At 35.9% G+C, this 16,366-nt stretch overlaps 1 protein-coding gene across 1 annotated transcript; it reads right to left on the bottom strand.

The window, feature by feature from the left end:
• Positions 1-7,479: 7,479 nt before the first annotated feature.
• LOC142633512 (exosome complex exonuclease RRP6-like) lies at positions 7,480-15,820 on the bottom strand. Its single transcript, XM_075807751.1, has 10 exons — positions 15,695-15,820; positions 14,196-14,371; positions 13,514-13,645; positions 13,378-13,428; positions 12,074-12,170; positions 11,162-11,208; positions 10,317-10,533; positions 7,982-8,111; positions 7,852-7,894; positions 7,480-7,697 (listed from the first exon to the last, which is right to left on the bottom strand). The coding sequence occupies exons 1-10, from the start codon at positions 15,744-15,746 to the stop codon at positions 7,632-7,634; spliced, it is 1,011 nt and encodes a 336-aa protein (XP_075663866.1). The 5' UTR covers positions 15,747-15,820; the 3' UTR covers positions 7,480-7,631.
• Between the last annotated feature and the right edge of the window lie 546 nt (positions 15,821-16,366).

Below are 16,366 nucleotides of genomic sequence, written 5' to 3'. Positions count from 1 at the left end.
GAATGCCGAGGTGGTTGCCTCCTCAATACTACGGCCAGATTGACATTCAAGTGATGACAAATGAAACTCGGATCAACCTTGGGGGCCTCATAAGCATCCCATGCAAATACATCTGCATTCTTTCTCAAAAACATAATCAGCTCCATCTTCTCTTAAAGTGGCAATTGAACTCCTACCTGAAAGAACTTTTCAGGGTCATCATCTATAAGAACCTTCTCTAACTCTTCACAAGTAACTTCTCCTACCGCTACTGCCTTGGGCATAGCTAGAGACTTTGATTGCTATGAGCCTGCCTTAGCCGAGGCCGAGGACTCCGGCCCAGGCTGATGCAGAATTGCAGCTGCCATATACTGTCTAGCCACAGATTAACTCCCAATTATTTTCTCGATCTGTTCCCCTGATGGGAACTTCACTTTGACATGTAGAGTTGAGGAAACGGCACCTAGAGCGTGCAGCCAAGGTCTCGCCACAATGGTTGTGTAAGGAGAATAAGCGTCGACTACAATGAAATCCACTTCTAGCCCTGATTGTACAGGCAACCTAATTTGCCCCTTTGGTATGACAACTTTCCCCTCAAAGCTTATCAATGGAGAATCATAAGCTGTACGATCCTCAAGCTTTAAATTTAGCCCCTTGAACAAATTATGGTACATGATATCTGCACCACTACCCTCTTCATGTCATAACCCCCTATCTTCAATGTAATAACCAAAGCATCATCATCATATGGTTGGATAGTCCCAATCTTGTCTTCTTCCAAGAAACCCAAAATTTGTGGGACATTCCCTTTAGTCCTCTTCGACTCAGAACTAGAATCCTCAGCAGGTGCTCGTGCTACAAACATCACCCTGGAAGGACGAGAACTAGTTTTCCTAGGAGTAGCGAAGATAACGTTGATCGTACCCAGAGAAGGCCTTGATGAAGTGTTGCCCTGATTGACTGAACCTGAGTGATCTCCTTACCTATTGGGACGATACAAAAATTGTTTTAACCTTCCCTCCTTAACCAACTGATCCAAATGATTCCACAAAGTCCTATAATCCTCCGTGGTATGACCCCTTCTTGATGATAGTGGAAATGGAGGTTTTGATTACATTTCATGGGATCCCCGACCATCTTGTTAGGCCACTTGAAGTATGGTTCATTCTGTATTTTCTCTAACACCTGATGCACTGGTTCTCGAAATACAGTATTAACCACCTGAGGAGTGGTAGGACCAGATTGACCAGCAAAATCTCTTAGAGGCCTGTTATTGTTGTATCTATCTGACCTGAAATCCCTCATCTCTTGAGGGATAACCTTCGCATTTCTCTTACCTTGTTATTGATCTTCCTCAACCCGTTTGTACTCATCAATATGATCCATGAGTTGACGTACACTCCTTACAGGCTTTTTAGTCAGAGATTTCCTCAAGTCGTGCTCAATAGGGAGGCCAACCTTGAAAGTCCTTATCACTACATCGTCAAAATCACCATCGATCTCATTGACCATCTCCAGTATCCGTTAGAGTATGTTTTCAGGGTTTCCCCTTCTCTCATGGCCATAGACAATAATGAATCTAGAGGCCAAGGAACTCTACTACAAGTGATGAAGCGAGGCCCAAATTCCCTAGTGAGTTCCATGAAGGAATCGATAGAAACTGCTCTCAGGCCATTAAACCACCTCATCGCAACATGTCCCAAGTTAGAAGTGAAGACTTTGTACATTAAAGTTTCATTTTTAGAGTACACCACCATTCTCTGATTGAAATGACTCACATGCTCTACAGGGTCTATTCGGCCATTATAAATGATGAACGTGGGTTGGGTGAACCGCCGTGGAAGCTTCCCCTTCTCCACCCTACGTGTGAAATGTGACTTGAAAATTTGGTGCAACGCCCTACTCATAGCATCATTTTCCAAGCCCCTGGAAGAAGACTTCTTGTCCTTATGACCATGAAGATACTCCTCCTCATAGGAGATAGATTCACTAGGAGAAGTTCTTGACCTGGGCCTATAAATGCTACCCTAGGAATCTTTAAAAAAAGGGTCAGAAAAAGAGGGAGTTCATCTTTGCCTCTCACGACGCAACTTCTTCTTCAGGTGGTCAATCTCCCTCTGCATGGCCTTGGCATTTTCCTCATGAGGAGTTCTGCTTCCACCTCGTGAACGACTCCTGCTGGTGTGCCCTGTATGCACACTGCCCTTTCGATCTCTTTCTTGCTCAAGATGCAAGAAGTGATCTTCATACTGGGACCACATAGACTGTGCATAGTGTGGACCTGAGCCTACCATCACGCTACCCTTCCTAAAACACAAGATTTCTCACAAATGGCGTCAATTGTAAGGTCACAATTTGCACCTAAACCCAACAGTATGAAGGGAACTGGCCCAAAAAGCCCAATACAATGAAATTTATAGAGAGTGGGCTTGAAACCTAGGTTCTATGGATGTTGGATAACAAAAATGATGGGCTAGATCCCCAATTCACATGAAACGAACTGTTTATGTAATAGAAATTCTCGTCGGACGTATGCCGATGATGGTTTGTATTGTTTTTTCTTGTTCTAAAGATAGATTACAATTACAATTGAGAGTGGTGTGTACAATGTTTCTCTCTTTCTTCCCCGATCCCCCCTCTTGAATGCCTTTCTTTTTCTTTTATATCATCTTCCTCCTTCCCTCCATCCTCCATGTATGAATTAGATCACCAATCCAGATACTTTTCTCATCCACCGCCTTCTTGAAGTCTTCCAACAATAGTTGTAAGGTTGATCACCATTGTTCAGATGTCATTTCCTCATTAATGCAACTAGAGGGGTAAGTGTAGAGTCTTTAATGCAGTGGTAGCAGCTTTTTCTAAGATATTTCTCATTCATTCTTCCTCTCTGTGCCCTCATGGAACACATCTTCATCTACCAAACCTCCTAGAATCTCCTTTTAAAGATCATTGCATATCATATGATCTTCACTTCATTTAGCCGAGGAGATGCCCCTCCTCGGACTATTTCCATCAGCCTCTTTTGCAACAGCTTGCTTGTGGGCATTTGAGTTAGGTACCGTTACTACTACTAAACCCTCCTCAGACAAATTAATACCCTCGGATCAAGCTCAAGGACCAAAAACATGCTCTGGATCTTATGTCCTCACAGTTAACATTATTAGTTCAATGAATATTGTCATCCATCTATATGATTCCTTAAAATTGTTTAAAGAGTTTTAAATTTTTAATATGATTATATTTATGGGCTTTCTTTTATGTAAAAATATGAGAATTTGATTTTTAGGGAAAAAAAAAGATTAGGTTTTATTGGTAGCACTTGAAGTTTTCAATGGAAACATCTAGATTTGAATCTTCTCACAATTATCAAATTATTAAAAATGACTTTCTAAAAAAAAAAATTATTAAAAAGAAAAAAAAGTGATTTTAACTATATGTTTTATTTTCTGTGTATTTTGTATAGTATAACTTACCTCACCTTTTCTTAAAAGTTACCATAACTTTTGAGTAGAGTTGTGGTGTGTCTTTTAGAGGCAGCGCCACCCTAAGGCTAGGATGGCCCCAGGACCACTCTAAGAAAAATTCCTAGAGCCGCCACTAGTACCTTTGTGTCAGAACCCATTTATCTCTCCATTGTGCATGTGTGTATGTTTGTTTCTAAAAAAAAACAAAAAAACAAAAAATTGGTAATTGTCCCACATTACTTAAGAGAATATGTTGTGTGTAATATAACTTGTCCCGCCTTCCCTTAAAAGTTACCATGGCTTTTGAGTAGAGCTGTGGTATGCCTTTGTTTTAAAACTCATTGCTCTCTCTCTTGTATATGAATGTATGTTTGTTTCTCAAAAAGAAAAGAAAAAAAAGAATGGGTAATTATCTCATATTACTTAAAATAGTGTGTTGTGTGTAGTATAACTTGTCTTATCCTTCCTTTGACGAAGTTGTGATGTGTCTTTGTGTTATAACTCATTTCCCTCTTTCTTGCATGTGCGTGTGTTTGTTTCTAAAAAAAAAAAAGTGTCAAATGAAAAGTATAACTAAGATTAAGCTACTTCACATTAAAATGACTAAGATTATATTTTAAAAAAATATATATAGAACAAGATTAGGTATTATCTACAACAATTCTGTGTATTAAAATTGTTTACAATACGTCAGACCAGACGGCAAACTTGAAATTTAGATGGACTCGTGGCAAAGCTCATTCTAATAAACTCATTATAGTCCTTGCCAAAAAAAAAAGTAATAATAATAAATAAATCACTCTCACGTTTTTCAAGTTATTATTATGAGATTCAGCTAAACCTCATTAACGAAGTTATGGAGAATATTTTGTTTTGATTCATTGTCAAAAATTTCACCTTGCTATTATTAGAAGAAATACAATTTCAACTAAACTCCATTGACAAAGAATATATTATTATGATAAAGTTATGAACACAGTTAATTTTTTTTAGTCACATTTTACACATTATTATAGGTTTTTTTTTCTTACACATTATTATAGGTTGAGATCATCATTGCAAGAAAATATAGTCATTCTCAGTGATATTACCATATTGTGGTGGCCTAATGGTACAAAATTCTTGTGAGCCATCACACTTGCGAGAACAAGAATTGTAAATTTGAGCAGTGGAAAGCCTCATTAGTGCCTAGATTGTCCCTCACCTGCAAGCCCTTTTATTTTATTAAAAACAAAACAAAAAAGATAAGAAACAAGCTGAGTGATATTTCTGGCAAAATTTTTTAAATAACTATAAAATCTAAACTATATTATTAGTTAGCCAAGATTTGAAACTATTTTAGTTTCTAACAAATCGAGTCTATTAGACTCAATTTCACTGTAGCAAATCGAGTTTTAAAGACTCGATTTCTATGAGGTGCATAGCTGACGTGGATCCATGTGGAAATCGAGTCTCTAAGACTTGAGTTCCCTCAGAAAAAACCCAGATCACCCAAGCAAAAATCACCCAACCCAGAACAGCAGAAATCACCAACGTTCCCTCAGAAAAAACCCAGATCACCCAAGTAAAAATCACCCAACCCAGAACAGCAGGAATCACCAACGCAGAAATTGAAGAACTCGCCATGGCCTCCGATCACCGCCCCCAAGCTCCTTTATCGAAACCGAGTGAAGAACTCGCCGATGAGTCCGATTTTGAAAACATCATCTCTTCCGACGACCTCGTCTCCATCTGTGGCTTTGGTTCCCTCCTCTCCGGTGCGTTTGATCAAACTGCATTTTCAATCACGATCTTCACCATCACGCTTTGAGCTTTGATCGTACGGTCAATATTTCTTTGGCAAACCAGAAACCAGAAACCCAGAACAGCAACCCACAAAACACAAACAGACCAACCAAAAATGAAAAAAAACCCAGAACATCAACCCAGAAAAAACAGAAAATGAATCAAGAGACAAACCAAACCAGAAAACGAACCTTCGGTGCCGAGATCAACAAACCCAAGCCACTCCGGTGTCGAGATCGTCAAACCCATGGCGCTGGGGTGCTGAGATCGTGAATTTTGGGTTTGGGTTTTTGCTCCGATTTTGAGATCGCTGGGTTTGGAATTTTGAGAAAAGGGTTTGGATGTTTGAGGAAGGAGAAGAAGAAGAAGGAAGAACTTTCTTGGGACAGAAGATGGAGAAAGAACAAAAAAAAAAAAGGAGAAAAAGAACGGAGGAGAAAGATGGGTTTTCTGCGTTGGATGTGTTCTGAGGGAACTCGAGTCTTAGAGACTCGATTTCTACGTGGATTTTTTTCCTCCGCATCAGCAACCCACCTCATGGAAATCGAGTCTTTAAAACTCGATTTGCTACAGTAAAATCGAGTCCAACAGACTCGATTTGTTAGAAACTAAAATAGTTTCAAACCTTAGCTAACTAATAATATAGTTTAGATTTTATAGTTATTTAAAAAATTTTGCCGATATTTCTTTATACTTCTATCATCTTCATCATAAGAAGAACATTAAGGAAACATAAAATAATGATCCGTGGACCAAAATATTATATACCCAAGGAAACTCATTAAAAATCGGTATGGCCCAATTGTCGGGAAAAGCCTACCAAAACATGTCCCATTGCCAGCTCTACCATTGCTATTGAGATTTTTTTCAATGGTTGTGTGCAGCTCCTAGCTAGTAGAGATGTCAAACGACATGTCGGGCATAGAAGAGATAAGAGAGAAATGTGTGATTTGTGACCACTGACCACTACCACCATCAAAGAGGCGGTGGGGGAATTACAGCGACCGGACAACTTGTCGTGGTCGATGAAGACCATCTCTTCCACAATTCCACTCTGTGGTAACTAGGTTTTCAATTTCATGCATATAAATGTACGTACAGAAGTTTGTCACATTCTCAATGGTCTTCTCTTTTGCTCAACAACCCATAAGGGGCCAAAGGCCCATGGGATGGGGGGTCCTTATCTCTTTGGAAATGAACCATCATTTTCTTCATAAATTTTTTAAGAACTAACTAGTATAATCCTAGAATTCTCACGCTGGCTTCCTTGTTGATGCTGACCCCCATGTGCATCACACACTAGGCCCACATGACCACATTTATAAAGTTTAAGTCCAGACAAAATTTGGTAAAAATTGGGTCATATCCAACTTTGTTTTACAATCTGATGGGATTTTGACCGAAAAAGGTATCCTATACTTGTTTATTTAATTATATCAAAATAATTAAGCAGATGTTCACTCATTTAATGATTGGGTTATGTTCAAGTTATCCTGATTCTTATCAAATCCAAAAAAAAAAAAAAAAAATCTTCAAATGCTCTCTTCTTTTACCCAAGTTTAGGTGGGTTGATAGATGTGTAATATAATTTTCCAGTCTATGTACATATACTTCTTAAGGGATGGTCTTGAACTTGCTAGAGATTTAGGAATCACCCATTTTCTGGTGGAATTGGATGCTAAAGAACTTGTTATGCTTCTTAATAATGAACACTCGCCTAATGTGCTGATCCGAAGTATTGTATCTGATTACAGGAATAACGGCCAAGCTTTCCATAGCTTCAAAACAAACACAACTACAGAGAAGCCCATAAGGGAACTAATTCCTTAGCTAAAATAGTGTATTCCCAAATGGCTGATTTTATTTTGTACAAGGCTTGCCCTCCTGATATTTTATTTTTTTATAGATTTTGATAACTCTGACTTCGTAGTGTTGTAGAGTGTGTTTACCAAAATTGGTCATTATCTCTTGACCTTTTCCTCTTCAAGCAAAAGCTTGCCAAATGTCAGAACAAAATGACTAGCTGATCTATTAAACCCATAAAGAACTTGGAGTTGGCTCAGCCAGAAAGCTAGCAACATACATTCAGATACATGCAGTGAGCCGGTCATATCCATACATGATTGAGAATGTGGAGAAAGCAATAAGTTTAATGCAGTTATGACTTGCACAAGTATAAAAAATATAGAAAATCGTGTGGATGTTGGTGATACTTCTCAAAGTCACAAATTCGTTACATGTTTTCCAACCATGTTAAAAAAGAGCAAGTGCAATTCGTGTATCAACAATACTACACGAAGACATCTTTTGGTGATTGTATTGAGTTGGTATATAAGAACTATGCAGATTCATGTTCATAATTCTGTCAAAACTTATTAAATAAAAGGCTCGATGAACACTTTCTTACATCCTACCCCTTATTATGGCTTCTGCCTTCCTCACTTGCTTAACTGGTCCAATAATGAACACCTACAAGATGATCCATGTTTTTGTGACAATTAAAGTATATGGAGGGCAGGAGAAGATTTTTCATGAATAATAAAGCTTCATAAATATTGTAGCAAGTAATTAAAAAGTAAGAAGTCATAAATGTGAACTTATTGAACGAAGATTGTGAACTGACCTTGTCAGGGGGTCCCTTCTCACCTCCAATAAGAATTTCAGCACTGAAATAATATGCATGCCAAATCAATAAACCAGTACACAAACAAACAAAACCTCCCCCACCAACACACACAGAATGAGGGACTTACTTGCAAGAGTTTTTGATTGACAAGATGGAAGCTCCTTTTCTACCAATTACAAGTCCCATTTTTCCAGGAGGAATGTTAAGCACTGATAAAATCTCTTGTTCAGGAGAAGACTCTTCCACAGTGAGGTAATCTAACAAGACAAATAATAGTATTCAGAGGACGCTTTCATTAAAGCTGAACAACTTGCATTACTATCTCATGATAAATATTCCAGGTGCATGAGAAATGTGTCTAACTTCAAAATAGTCATAACAATTATCAAAAAAAGAAAGTGAGAGAGAGTGAAAAGGAGGGGGGGGGGGGGGTGCAAGTATTGAAAGACAGGAGTCCCCTGAGGCAGAACAACCTTATTTTCTATTGTGTTTTAATTTTTTCTTCAAAAAATATTGATGTTTTCACCCATATTCTATTACCACTCTGTCTCAAGTGGTGCAGAAAATAGCTTCTCTCTGAAACTTCCATCCTTGTAAGTTTTAGGCCGCATATACGGTACCCAAAATCTAGACTATACAGAAATCTATAAACCTTTATCCATTGTACTCCATGAATATGAAACCATCTGAATTGTATACAGATGACAATGTACTCTAGAGAGGAAATCTTCAATATTTTGTCTTGCTTAAACCATCTCAACATGCTCTTGAAATAAAGTTTAATTTCTCCATCAGGAATCGTTTCCAGGATTTTGCGTCACCTCAAGCTCAGCCCAGACAATAGCAGCATTTGCTCAGCTATCCCAAGTTTCAGTCTGACTGACCGGCCAAACCAAAGTCACAACCAATGGACATTTACACACTACTAGGATATCTATATGATTGAACAATTGTATGATTCAAACATCACAAATTGAAATTCGAATTTAGCTGAGACAGGAGAAACTTGCAAATGAAGCTCTTGAGGTCTGCTTCTTGATGCACACCTTATGGAAACTTTCAAACTGCAAGCCCTACAGGCTTATCAATACAAGTATATTCATTTTTAAATGAATATTCAGCTCTCCACTTAAAGCGATTAATCCTCATGTACATCCATCCTAATCTATAATTGATGCAAAGATAATGAGATGGGATCACTTAAGTATTTCCTCACTAAAATCTTTACCTGTATGATTTTGTATATAGAATTGCCTTGCATATGATCAATCTTGGTCCAACGTCCAACTTATATTTAAATCTGTTGAATTCAAAAGCACCATTCCTGAATACAATTAGCATATTCCTAATCTAGCCTCTTTAATGGACATCAAATAATCTGTAAACTATATATGATATAGTATGACAGTATCTTATGCCTGTATATATTATTGATCCATCCTTAACCTGTGCAAAATAATTATGGCTCATGTTAATATTTGGTCCAGACTGGATTTAACTCGTACCCATTTCTCTCCACCACTTGTTTCTGCGAAAACTGATATACCCCTAAACATTCATTTGTGCCATCAATACATTCATGAAATCATGCCTGGTTATATACTATTACAACCATCTCAGGGAGTAGAACAATTCAATAGGCATCAGACAAATATTCAATCATTATTATAGATTTCCACCAGTCTAAAGATAGCCTCCATAGACAATGCCTTGAATACGCACAGTTGACTTCCTTGTTATTTACAGAAAATTTTGCCTAGTGACCTGCTTCACTCTCTTCCTGTTTATTCTGCAACTTAACTCTTGACCTTTTCTTCTCTTCCAGGAAACTCTTATTGAGCCATATAATGCTTTTAAGAATCATTAGACACAGTCACCAATATAAACTTGCTTCCAAAACACCCAATAGCCAATTGCAATAATTTTCTTACATATCTAATGTAAACAATCTATAGTTCCTCCACTGCTCCCTAGGACCTGAATGAGCACTTTTCTCACCTTCTCTCATTCCTAGCTTACTGTATAGTATGTTAAATTAAGACTCTTCTCTACTTGCTTCCTTAATTTCCCATGTATTTAACTCCAAGGATGCAGTGAACTTACAACATACTGTCCAAAGGAGCATCCTCGTAAAACTGTAGCCAACTTAAACATCAACATGTTAAATGTGTTCTATGCAGAGTATCTTGGTTTAATCTTACATATCAAGAATAGCAATAAATTTGAGGTACTAAATATTTAGGAAAAACCCTCACTCAAGATTCAAAATGGTTTTACTGCAGCACAAATAGCTTTTAAATCCATCTTAATGGAATTTAAAATCTTAAAATCATGTATTTTTGAGGAAAAATAAAATGCCTCTAAGAGGCTGATATCCTAACTTCCAATAAAGAAATATGAGTATACATTCTCTATGTTCTACAATAAATGATGATCCCAGAGTAACAGGTAGAAAAAAAAACCTGGAATGATGGGAATTGAAGGCCAATCTGCATATTCATTATCAGTGTAGCAGAAACATCGGCAATAAAGTGCACCACGAACAGCAAGTTGCCATAAAGATCTTTCATTCAACTTTTCCATCATCTTGTAGAAGATATAGAGGAGGAAGCGTACATCATCAGTAGCTGCGCGGACCATTGATTCAGATAGGGGTCTCCGTGTCCAAAATTTTGGATCCTGGATATGAAAGTTAAGATAGATATCAGTCTCCAAACCTACCAGACTAAGGTTACAGAGGCTTCTGTCTAATAAAAATAAAAATAAATAAAATAATTATTTATTAATGTATGTACTAAAATAAACTAATTCTTTGTCCAGTTGTATCTGGCTTTAAATGACAGACAGGTTAAGCAATACAGCAGACAATGTTATGCATAGAATGTTGCAAAGGGATTTCAGGAATCTATCAAAGAATTTTATTGGATATGGAGAGATCAAAGGCCTACCCATCATTTCTAAAGAAGTAATACACACAATTAGAGTAGCAGAAAAGATCTCATATGTATTGATGAACTTCCAATGACCTTTGGGTGTTGATTTGAGGATAGAATAGGGACAAAAGTGTGCCAAAACAAGCAAAGCAGAGGGAAAATATATGCATGAACTGAGTGACTCTTCACCTTTAGTGGAGAACAAGATCATGATTTTATTTTTGCTAAATGAAAAGTTGACATAAAAGATAATAATAAATAAAAAATTAAAAAACATAGTGGATCAAAACTAGCATTCCTCCCCAACAATTCAATGATTGAGTATATACCATTATTACTCCAAACCAAACTAATGAAACTATGCTGCAACTGACCTGCTTTAGAAGGACACGGACCTCTTTCTTCTCAGTATATGATATACCTACATTTACATGCCCGTAAGTTAGATAATCAATGAACACAAACAGGACCAAAAATTTTTGAGAAGAGAGAAACTCTCCACTTCAGATTTTTAGAGATATTTGCAGATCAAAATAATGTCACAATAAAAACATCTATGAATAACTAGTGAAGCATGGAAAAAGTTCAAATCATAAGTTCATAAAGTGCACCTCACAAGCCAATTGCAACCCATAAGGGGTTATTTATTAGACATAAGACTAAGAAATCAGGTCAAAACCTGCATACTCTAGATTCCTCCATAGATATGCACATTACATAGTTCTCTTAGTTATGCAAGTGACAAAAAATATGCTGGTTCAAGTTACATGGTTGGAAACTTCAAAAATAAATTCATTTAGTGGTGGCCGAAGTGGAATGTGTCTGTTGCCTGCCTGTGTCAGTGTGCATCATACAAGATATAGCAAGAAAAAGAAATTTCTGTGTAGGTGGTAAAAAATCTGGCAGTCAAAAATTAGTTCCTGTTTTTCAATTTACATAATTTCATCTAAGCTGGTCAGGTTAGAATCTGAAAAAATCCTTACTGCATCATCTTCAAATTATTGTCCTTAGCAAAATAATGTTCATTACAATAGAAACAAAAAAGTGCAATAACTATGATGTATAACACATTATGAACTGGTAAGTTAGTGTAACAATAACAGAATAGGAGCATTAAAAGTTAAACATAATTTGAGCTTAAAATAAAATAATAATGCAGAAAAGATAACATTGATCAATAATGTTGTCAGACCAAGAATGAATTTTCCTCAATTAGAGAGAGAGAGAGAGAGAGAAGACAATAGAGAACACTAAAACAAATGAAAATTTCTGTAAGAACATTATACCACAATAGCGTGGATCTGCAAGGAGTCCTACAAAAGAAATGTAGTCATCTGGCGCTCTTGTCTGTCCGTGTTGTTCCTCTATTAGGTAATATGCAATCTGTATGGACATGGATGTATAGACATCAGAACAAGAGCAATTTCTCCCATCGAGCACTCATGATGTTAGTGCACCCAATCAGGACTATATACTTTAAATTAAACAATTGGAAGCAACACCAGTATAGTATCAAATTTTCAATACAGACAAAGTTTTCCTTTGAGGTGGGTTGAAGGATATCTCGTGGTAGTTCAAATGACCATCCACATATATTTGGTTTAGATGACTCATCATGTCATCCAAATAAGTCACGTGACTAAAATCACACATGAATGCTCATATAATTGCCACATAGTGGGTTTGAAGGAAATTCTGTCCTTTCAATAATGTAAGGCAGCCAATGTAGCCCTTTGACAAAGTATTAAAGGTGTGAACTCCATAAGTTGTATGAATAAATAATAAAAGGTTTAATGATGGATTGAAAACTTAAATTAGATTGTACTCTCACATTACTCAATGACTGATGGTAAAGATATGGGGTAAATTGGAACAGAAAATGCCCTCTCATGGACACTAGACAGAAGTTCAAGATAGAAGTCAAGTTAGAACTCATTCTTGAAGCTCATCACAGCCACCCAAGAATAATTGCATTAAATTACAAGCTTTTGATTTATAAGCTCAATTGTATTCAAGTGCAGCAGTATTGAATGTTATTGCTAAAAGGGCTCTCTGAATTGAGTTTTCTATTAGCAACAAGCCCTTCAGACATTAGCATAAAAAGATCCAAAAGGCAGACATAAGCAGGATGATCAATGTTAATGTATTATTCATAGGTAAGTACCCACTGACCCATTTATGTCAAGCCTAACAACCTACCCTATGTCTTCACCTTTTCAAATTTTCGAACCCCAGCTGCCTCATCACTGCAACCACCCCAATTTCTCCCCTTAAAAATGAAAAGAAAATATAGAAACTCACCAATAGAAAACAAATAAAAAAGGAGTTTCTTCCTCAACTTTTTCTGTTTTACTAAATTTTTTTTTTAAAAAAAAAAGGAAAGAAAAAGAAAAAGAAAAAATATGCTTAAGTCATGATGAGTTGCCAATGCAGTCTTCTCCGTTTCAACAGCCAGGCCAGACTGGGTGGATTGACCATAACTAAATAGTTCCCAAGGTTTCCACGTTTCTAGGAAAGCAGTTAATTAGAGTATAGAAGAAATATATGAAACAATTTTCCCCAAAATCATGAAGGTAATAATTGAACCCACCTGTGTATCTACCACATTATGCAACTTGATTCCATACTGAAAGTACAATGCCTATAAAATATGAATCATAATCAAGGTTGAGCTTAACATGTACTGGCATGTTCCACAAAAGCCATCAAAAAGTAATTAATCAGACCTCACTATCTCGCTTGCAGTCGTGAATAACTTTTGTGATGAAATTAGATTCAAGAGCTCGCTTACAGGCTTTCATTAGCTTCTCTCCTCCCTGAATGGCATCAATCAAATATATAGCATCTGAAAATGCAAGCTACCCCAGATAACATGATGGTCAGATGTCAATCAATAAATTTATATCCCTCATGATTAACAAAGAAAGATAACAAATTATGAAATTGAAGAGAAAATTTATTGATAACAAAAGAACTCGTATGGTTTTTACAAAGAAAATGGCTAACAACATTTTACGGGAACTTTTTCTCCCAGGCTTAACTAATTAGTTTGCAAAATAATTCTCCTAAGATATATTCATAAGGTAGTAAACTACAACAGGTTACCACCATTAACCTTGCTACAAAATATAAATTCGCTCTTGCTTAATAGTTAAAACAGTATAGATTTACATTCAAATTAGTTGATTTATTTAGCCACTTAACATTACCACCCTTTTTTTTCGGGCTCCTAGGCAAATATATGTTCATTGTACTAGAACATGCATGTGTGTGTATATCTATACAAATCATGATATGAAATGGCCTATAAACCTAGATAATATATAGAATGAACTCGTGTTTTAACAAGTTAGTTTGTGTACATAATTGACAAGAGATTAAGTTAGTTAAGCAAAAAAAAAAAATCACCTGCATGATGCAAAGAGTTCCATAACGGCACAGGTCAACACCCTCACAATCAAATCCAACAACCAATTGCTTTTCAGGAGAAGGAGAAAGAAACTCAATTGGAAGTTGGGAAGCATGAGTTACTATTTGAATTGGAACCAGTGACAAATGTGCTTCATGGCCATCATCTTCGCCACCTATAGAAATACAGTAACAAACAATCATGCAGCAATGAGAAGACCATCAGCTAACCTCTACCTTCAAGAAAGAGAACAACCAAAGGGAATATAACAGGTTATAGAATAGAAGATACTGTCTGATCTTATTGAGAAGTATCTTTTATTTCACTAAAGTAGCAACTGTCCCAAATATGCATAAACACACTTTCATTCTAAGTAATATTCAAGAGAAAATATAATATAAGATAAATTTCAGTTAAATGATAAAATTAATAAAAATATCCTCTTTTCTCAGGGAAAAAATAAATAGAATATAAATATTTACCTCTGTAATTTTACCAAGAGAAATAAAAGAAAGAGAGACTAAATAAATAAATAAATAAATACATATTTCCCACTACTTTATCTCAGATAAAATGAAGAACCCAGGACAGCCAAGAACTCTGCATTTGCACTAGATTCCCCCTTTTTGATAAGTAACATTTGAAGAGTACTTCTTTGAGTTAAATTCTTTCATTTCTTTTACTCTCTTTTCATATTTCAGGGGAACCAAAGTAATAAAGGATTTAAAATTTCCTTCAGGCCTTTTCTTTTGCTTTCTACATTTTTCCACAACCCAGAGGAAGAATTTTGGACATTAACCCAGTTTCTAATTGGTACTGAAATTATTTTCCCTACTTTCACACAAATGAAAAATGGGAAACATTCAAGCTGAAAACACGTTTTAGTTCTTGTAAAATCCATATCACACATTAAAATAAGAACAATAAGAACACCAGTTATGAGCAAAACAAAAAAAATTGGATATACTAACATAACTACATAAGTATGAAAAAGAAAAGATGAATACACCCACATAAACATCAATAGAAGCAGTATACAAAACACAATTAAAAGTAATACCAGCACAAGGTCCACCCAAAAAAGAGGAAAATCCCCAAAATTTTAAGTCAAAGAAACACCCAAAAGTTGGTAATAATCAAAATCCACAAAGCAATAAGCTTTAAAATATTTTAAAATAGCCCCAAAATTACATGCAGCACCTTCATTTAGAACCTACTAATAATCAAAACCCAGAAACCAACACTTCCAAAAAAATTACTGAAAAAATATAGTCTGAACTAAGCCGAGCTTAAAAACAAACAGGTAATCATCATAATAACGCTGAAAAAAATGTACAAATATATATATATAGAAAATGTCCACATTTAGAAACCAAACCCACATTCCTAAGCTGCCAATGATCAAATCTCAGAAAGCAGAGCACCCAAAAAAGAAAAAATATATCTTTTCACATCAGTTGGAAACCAAACATAAAGCTCAAGTATATATATATAATACCTGAGCCAGAAGGCAAAGGTATGTATGTCTGGTAGGGTGAAGCATAAGCCATGTGTGACCACCAAAGTCCAAAACTCAACTCTCAGATTTGCCAAGTGTTTATTTTTCCTGAATGAAACACAAGAAATGAGCCATTTTTACAAAAACATTACGGAGCTTTATTAGAAACATGCATGCACAAGATGATAAACATGCATGCACATGTTAATGCAGGAGATCCCAAATAGCAAAGCTTGACTGACAGGGCAGAGCATATATACCGCATTAAATTTTCATACATTATGAAGATTATTTGCCTTTGTGTAATTATAGCTTTTGGACTCATAGACATTACGTGGGAGTCTTGAGACAACAAGATAAGTGTGAGTAAGGTTCATGCTTTTAATTAAGTTTAGTTGGGATCTATGTTTTGTATTGAAATTTTATTTTTTTGGGCTCGATGCTGGTACTCTCATGTGTTATTTGTACTCTATCTAGTAAGATTGGGTCAAACTATGATTGAATTTACTTAGTTTCTTCATTCTTGTATGATTTTTTTTTTTGGTTCATATGATATAATTAAATCCGCAAATTTGTATGATACGTTAGAATATATATATTATAATGGGTGGTAATATATAAAAAGTAACCCTTTAAGTATTGTGAATTTTTTAAAAAGATTTCTACAAGTAA

This window comes from Castanea sativa, chromosome 5 (assembly GCF_040712315.1).
Source record: "Castanea sativa cultivar Marrone di Chiusa Pesio chromosome 5, ASM4071231v1".
Classification (NCBI taxonomy): Eukaryota; Viridiplantae; Streptophyta; class Magnoliopsida; order Fagales; family Fagaceae; genus Castanea; species Castanea sativa.
The sequence above is the reverse complement of the archived record's forward strand: the minus strand, read 5'-3'. Positions and strand labels throughout refer to the sequence as shown.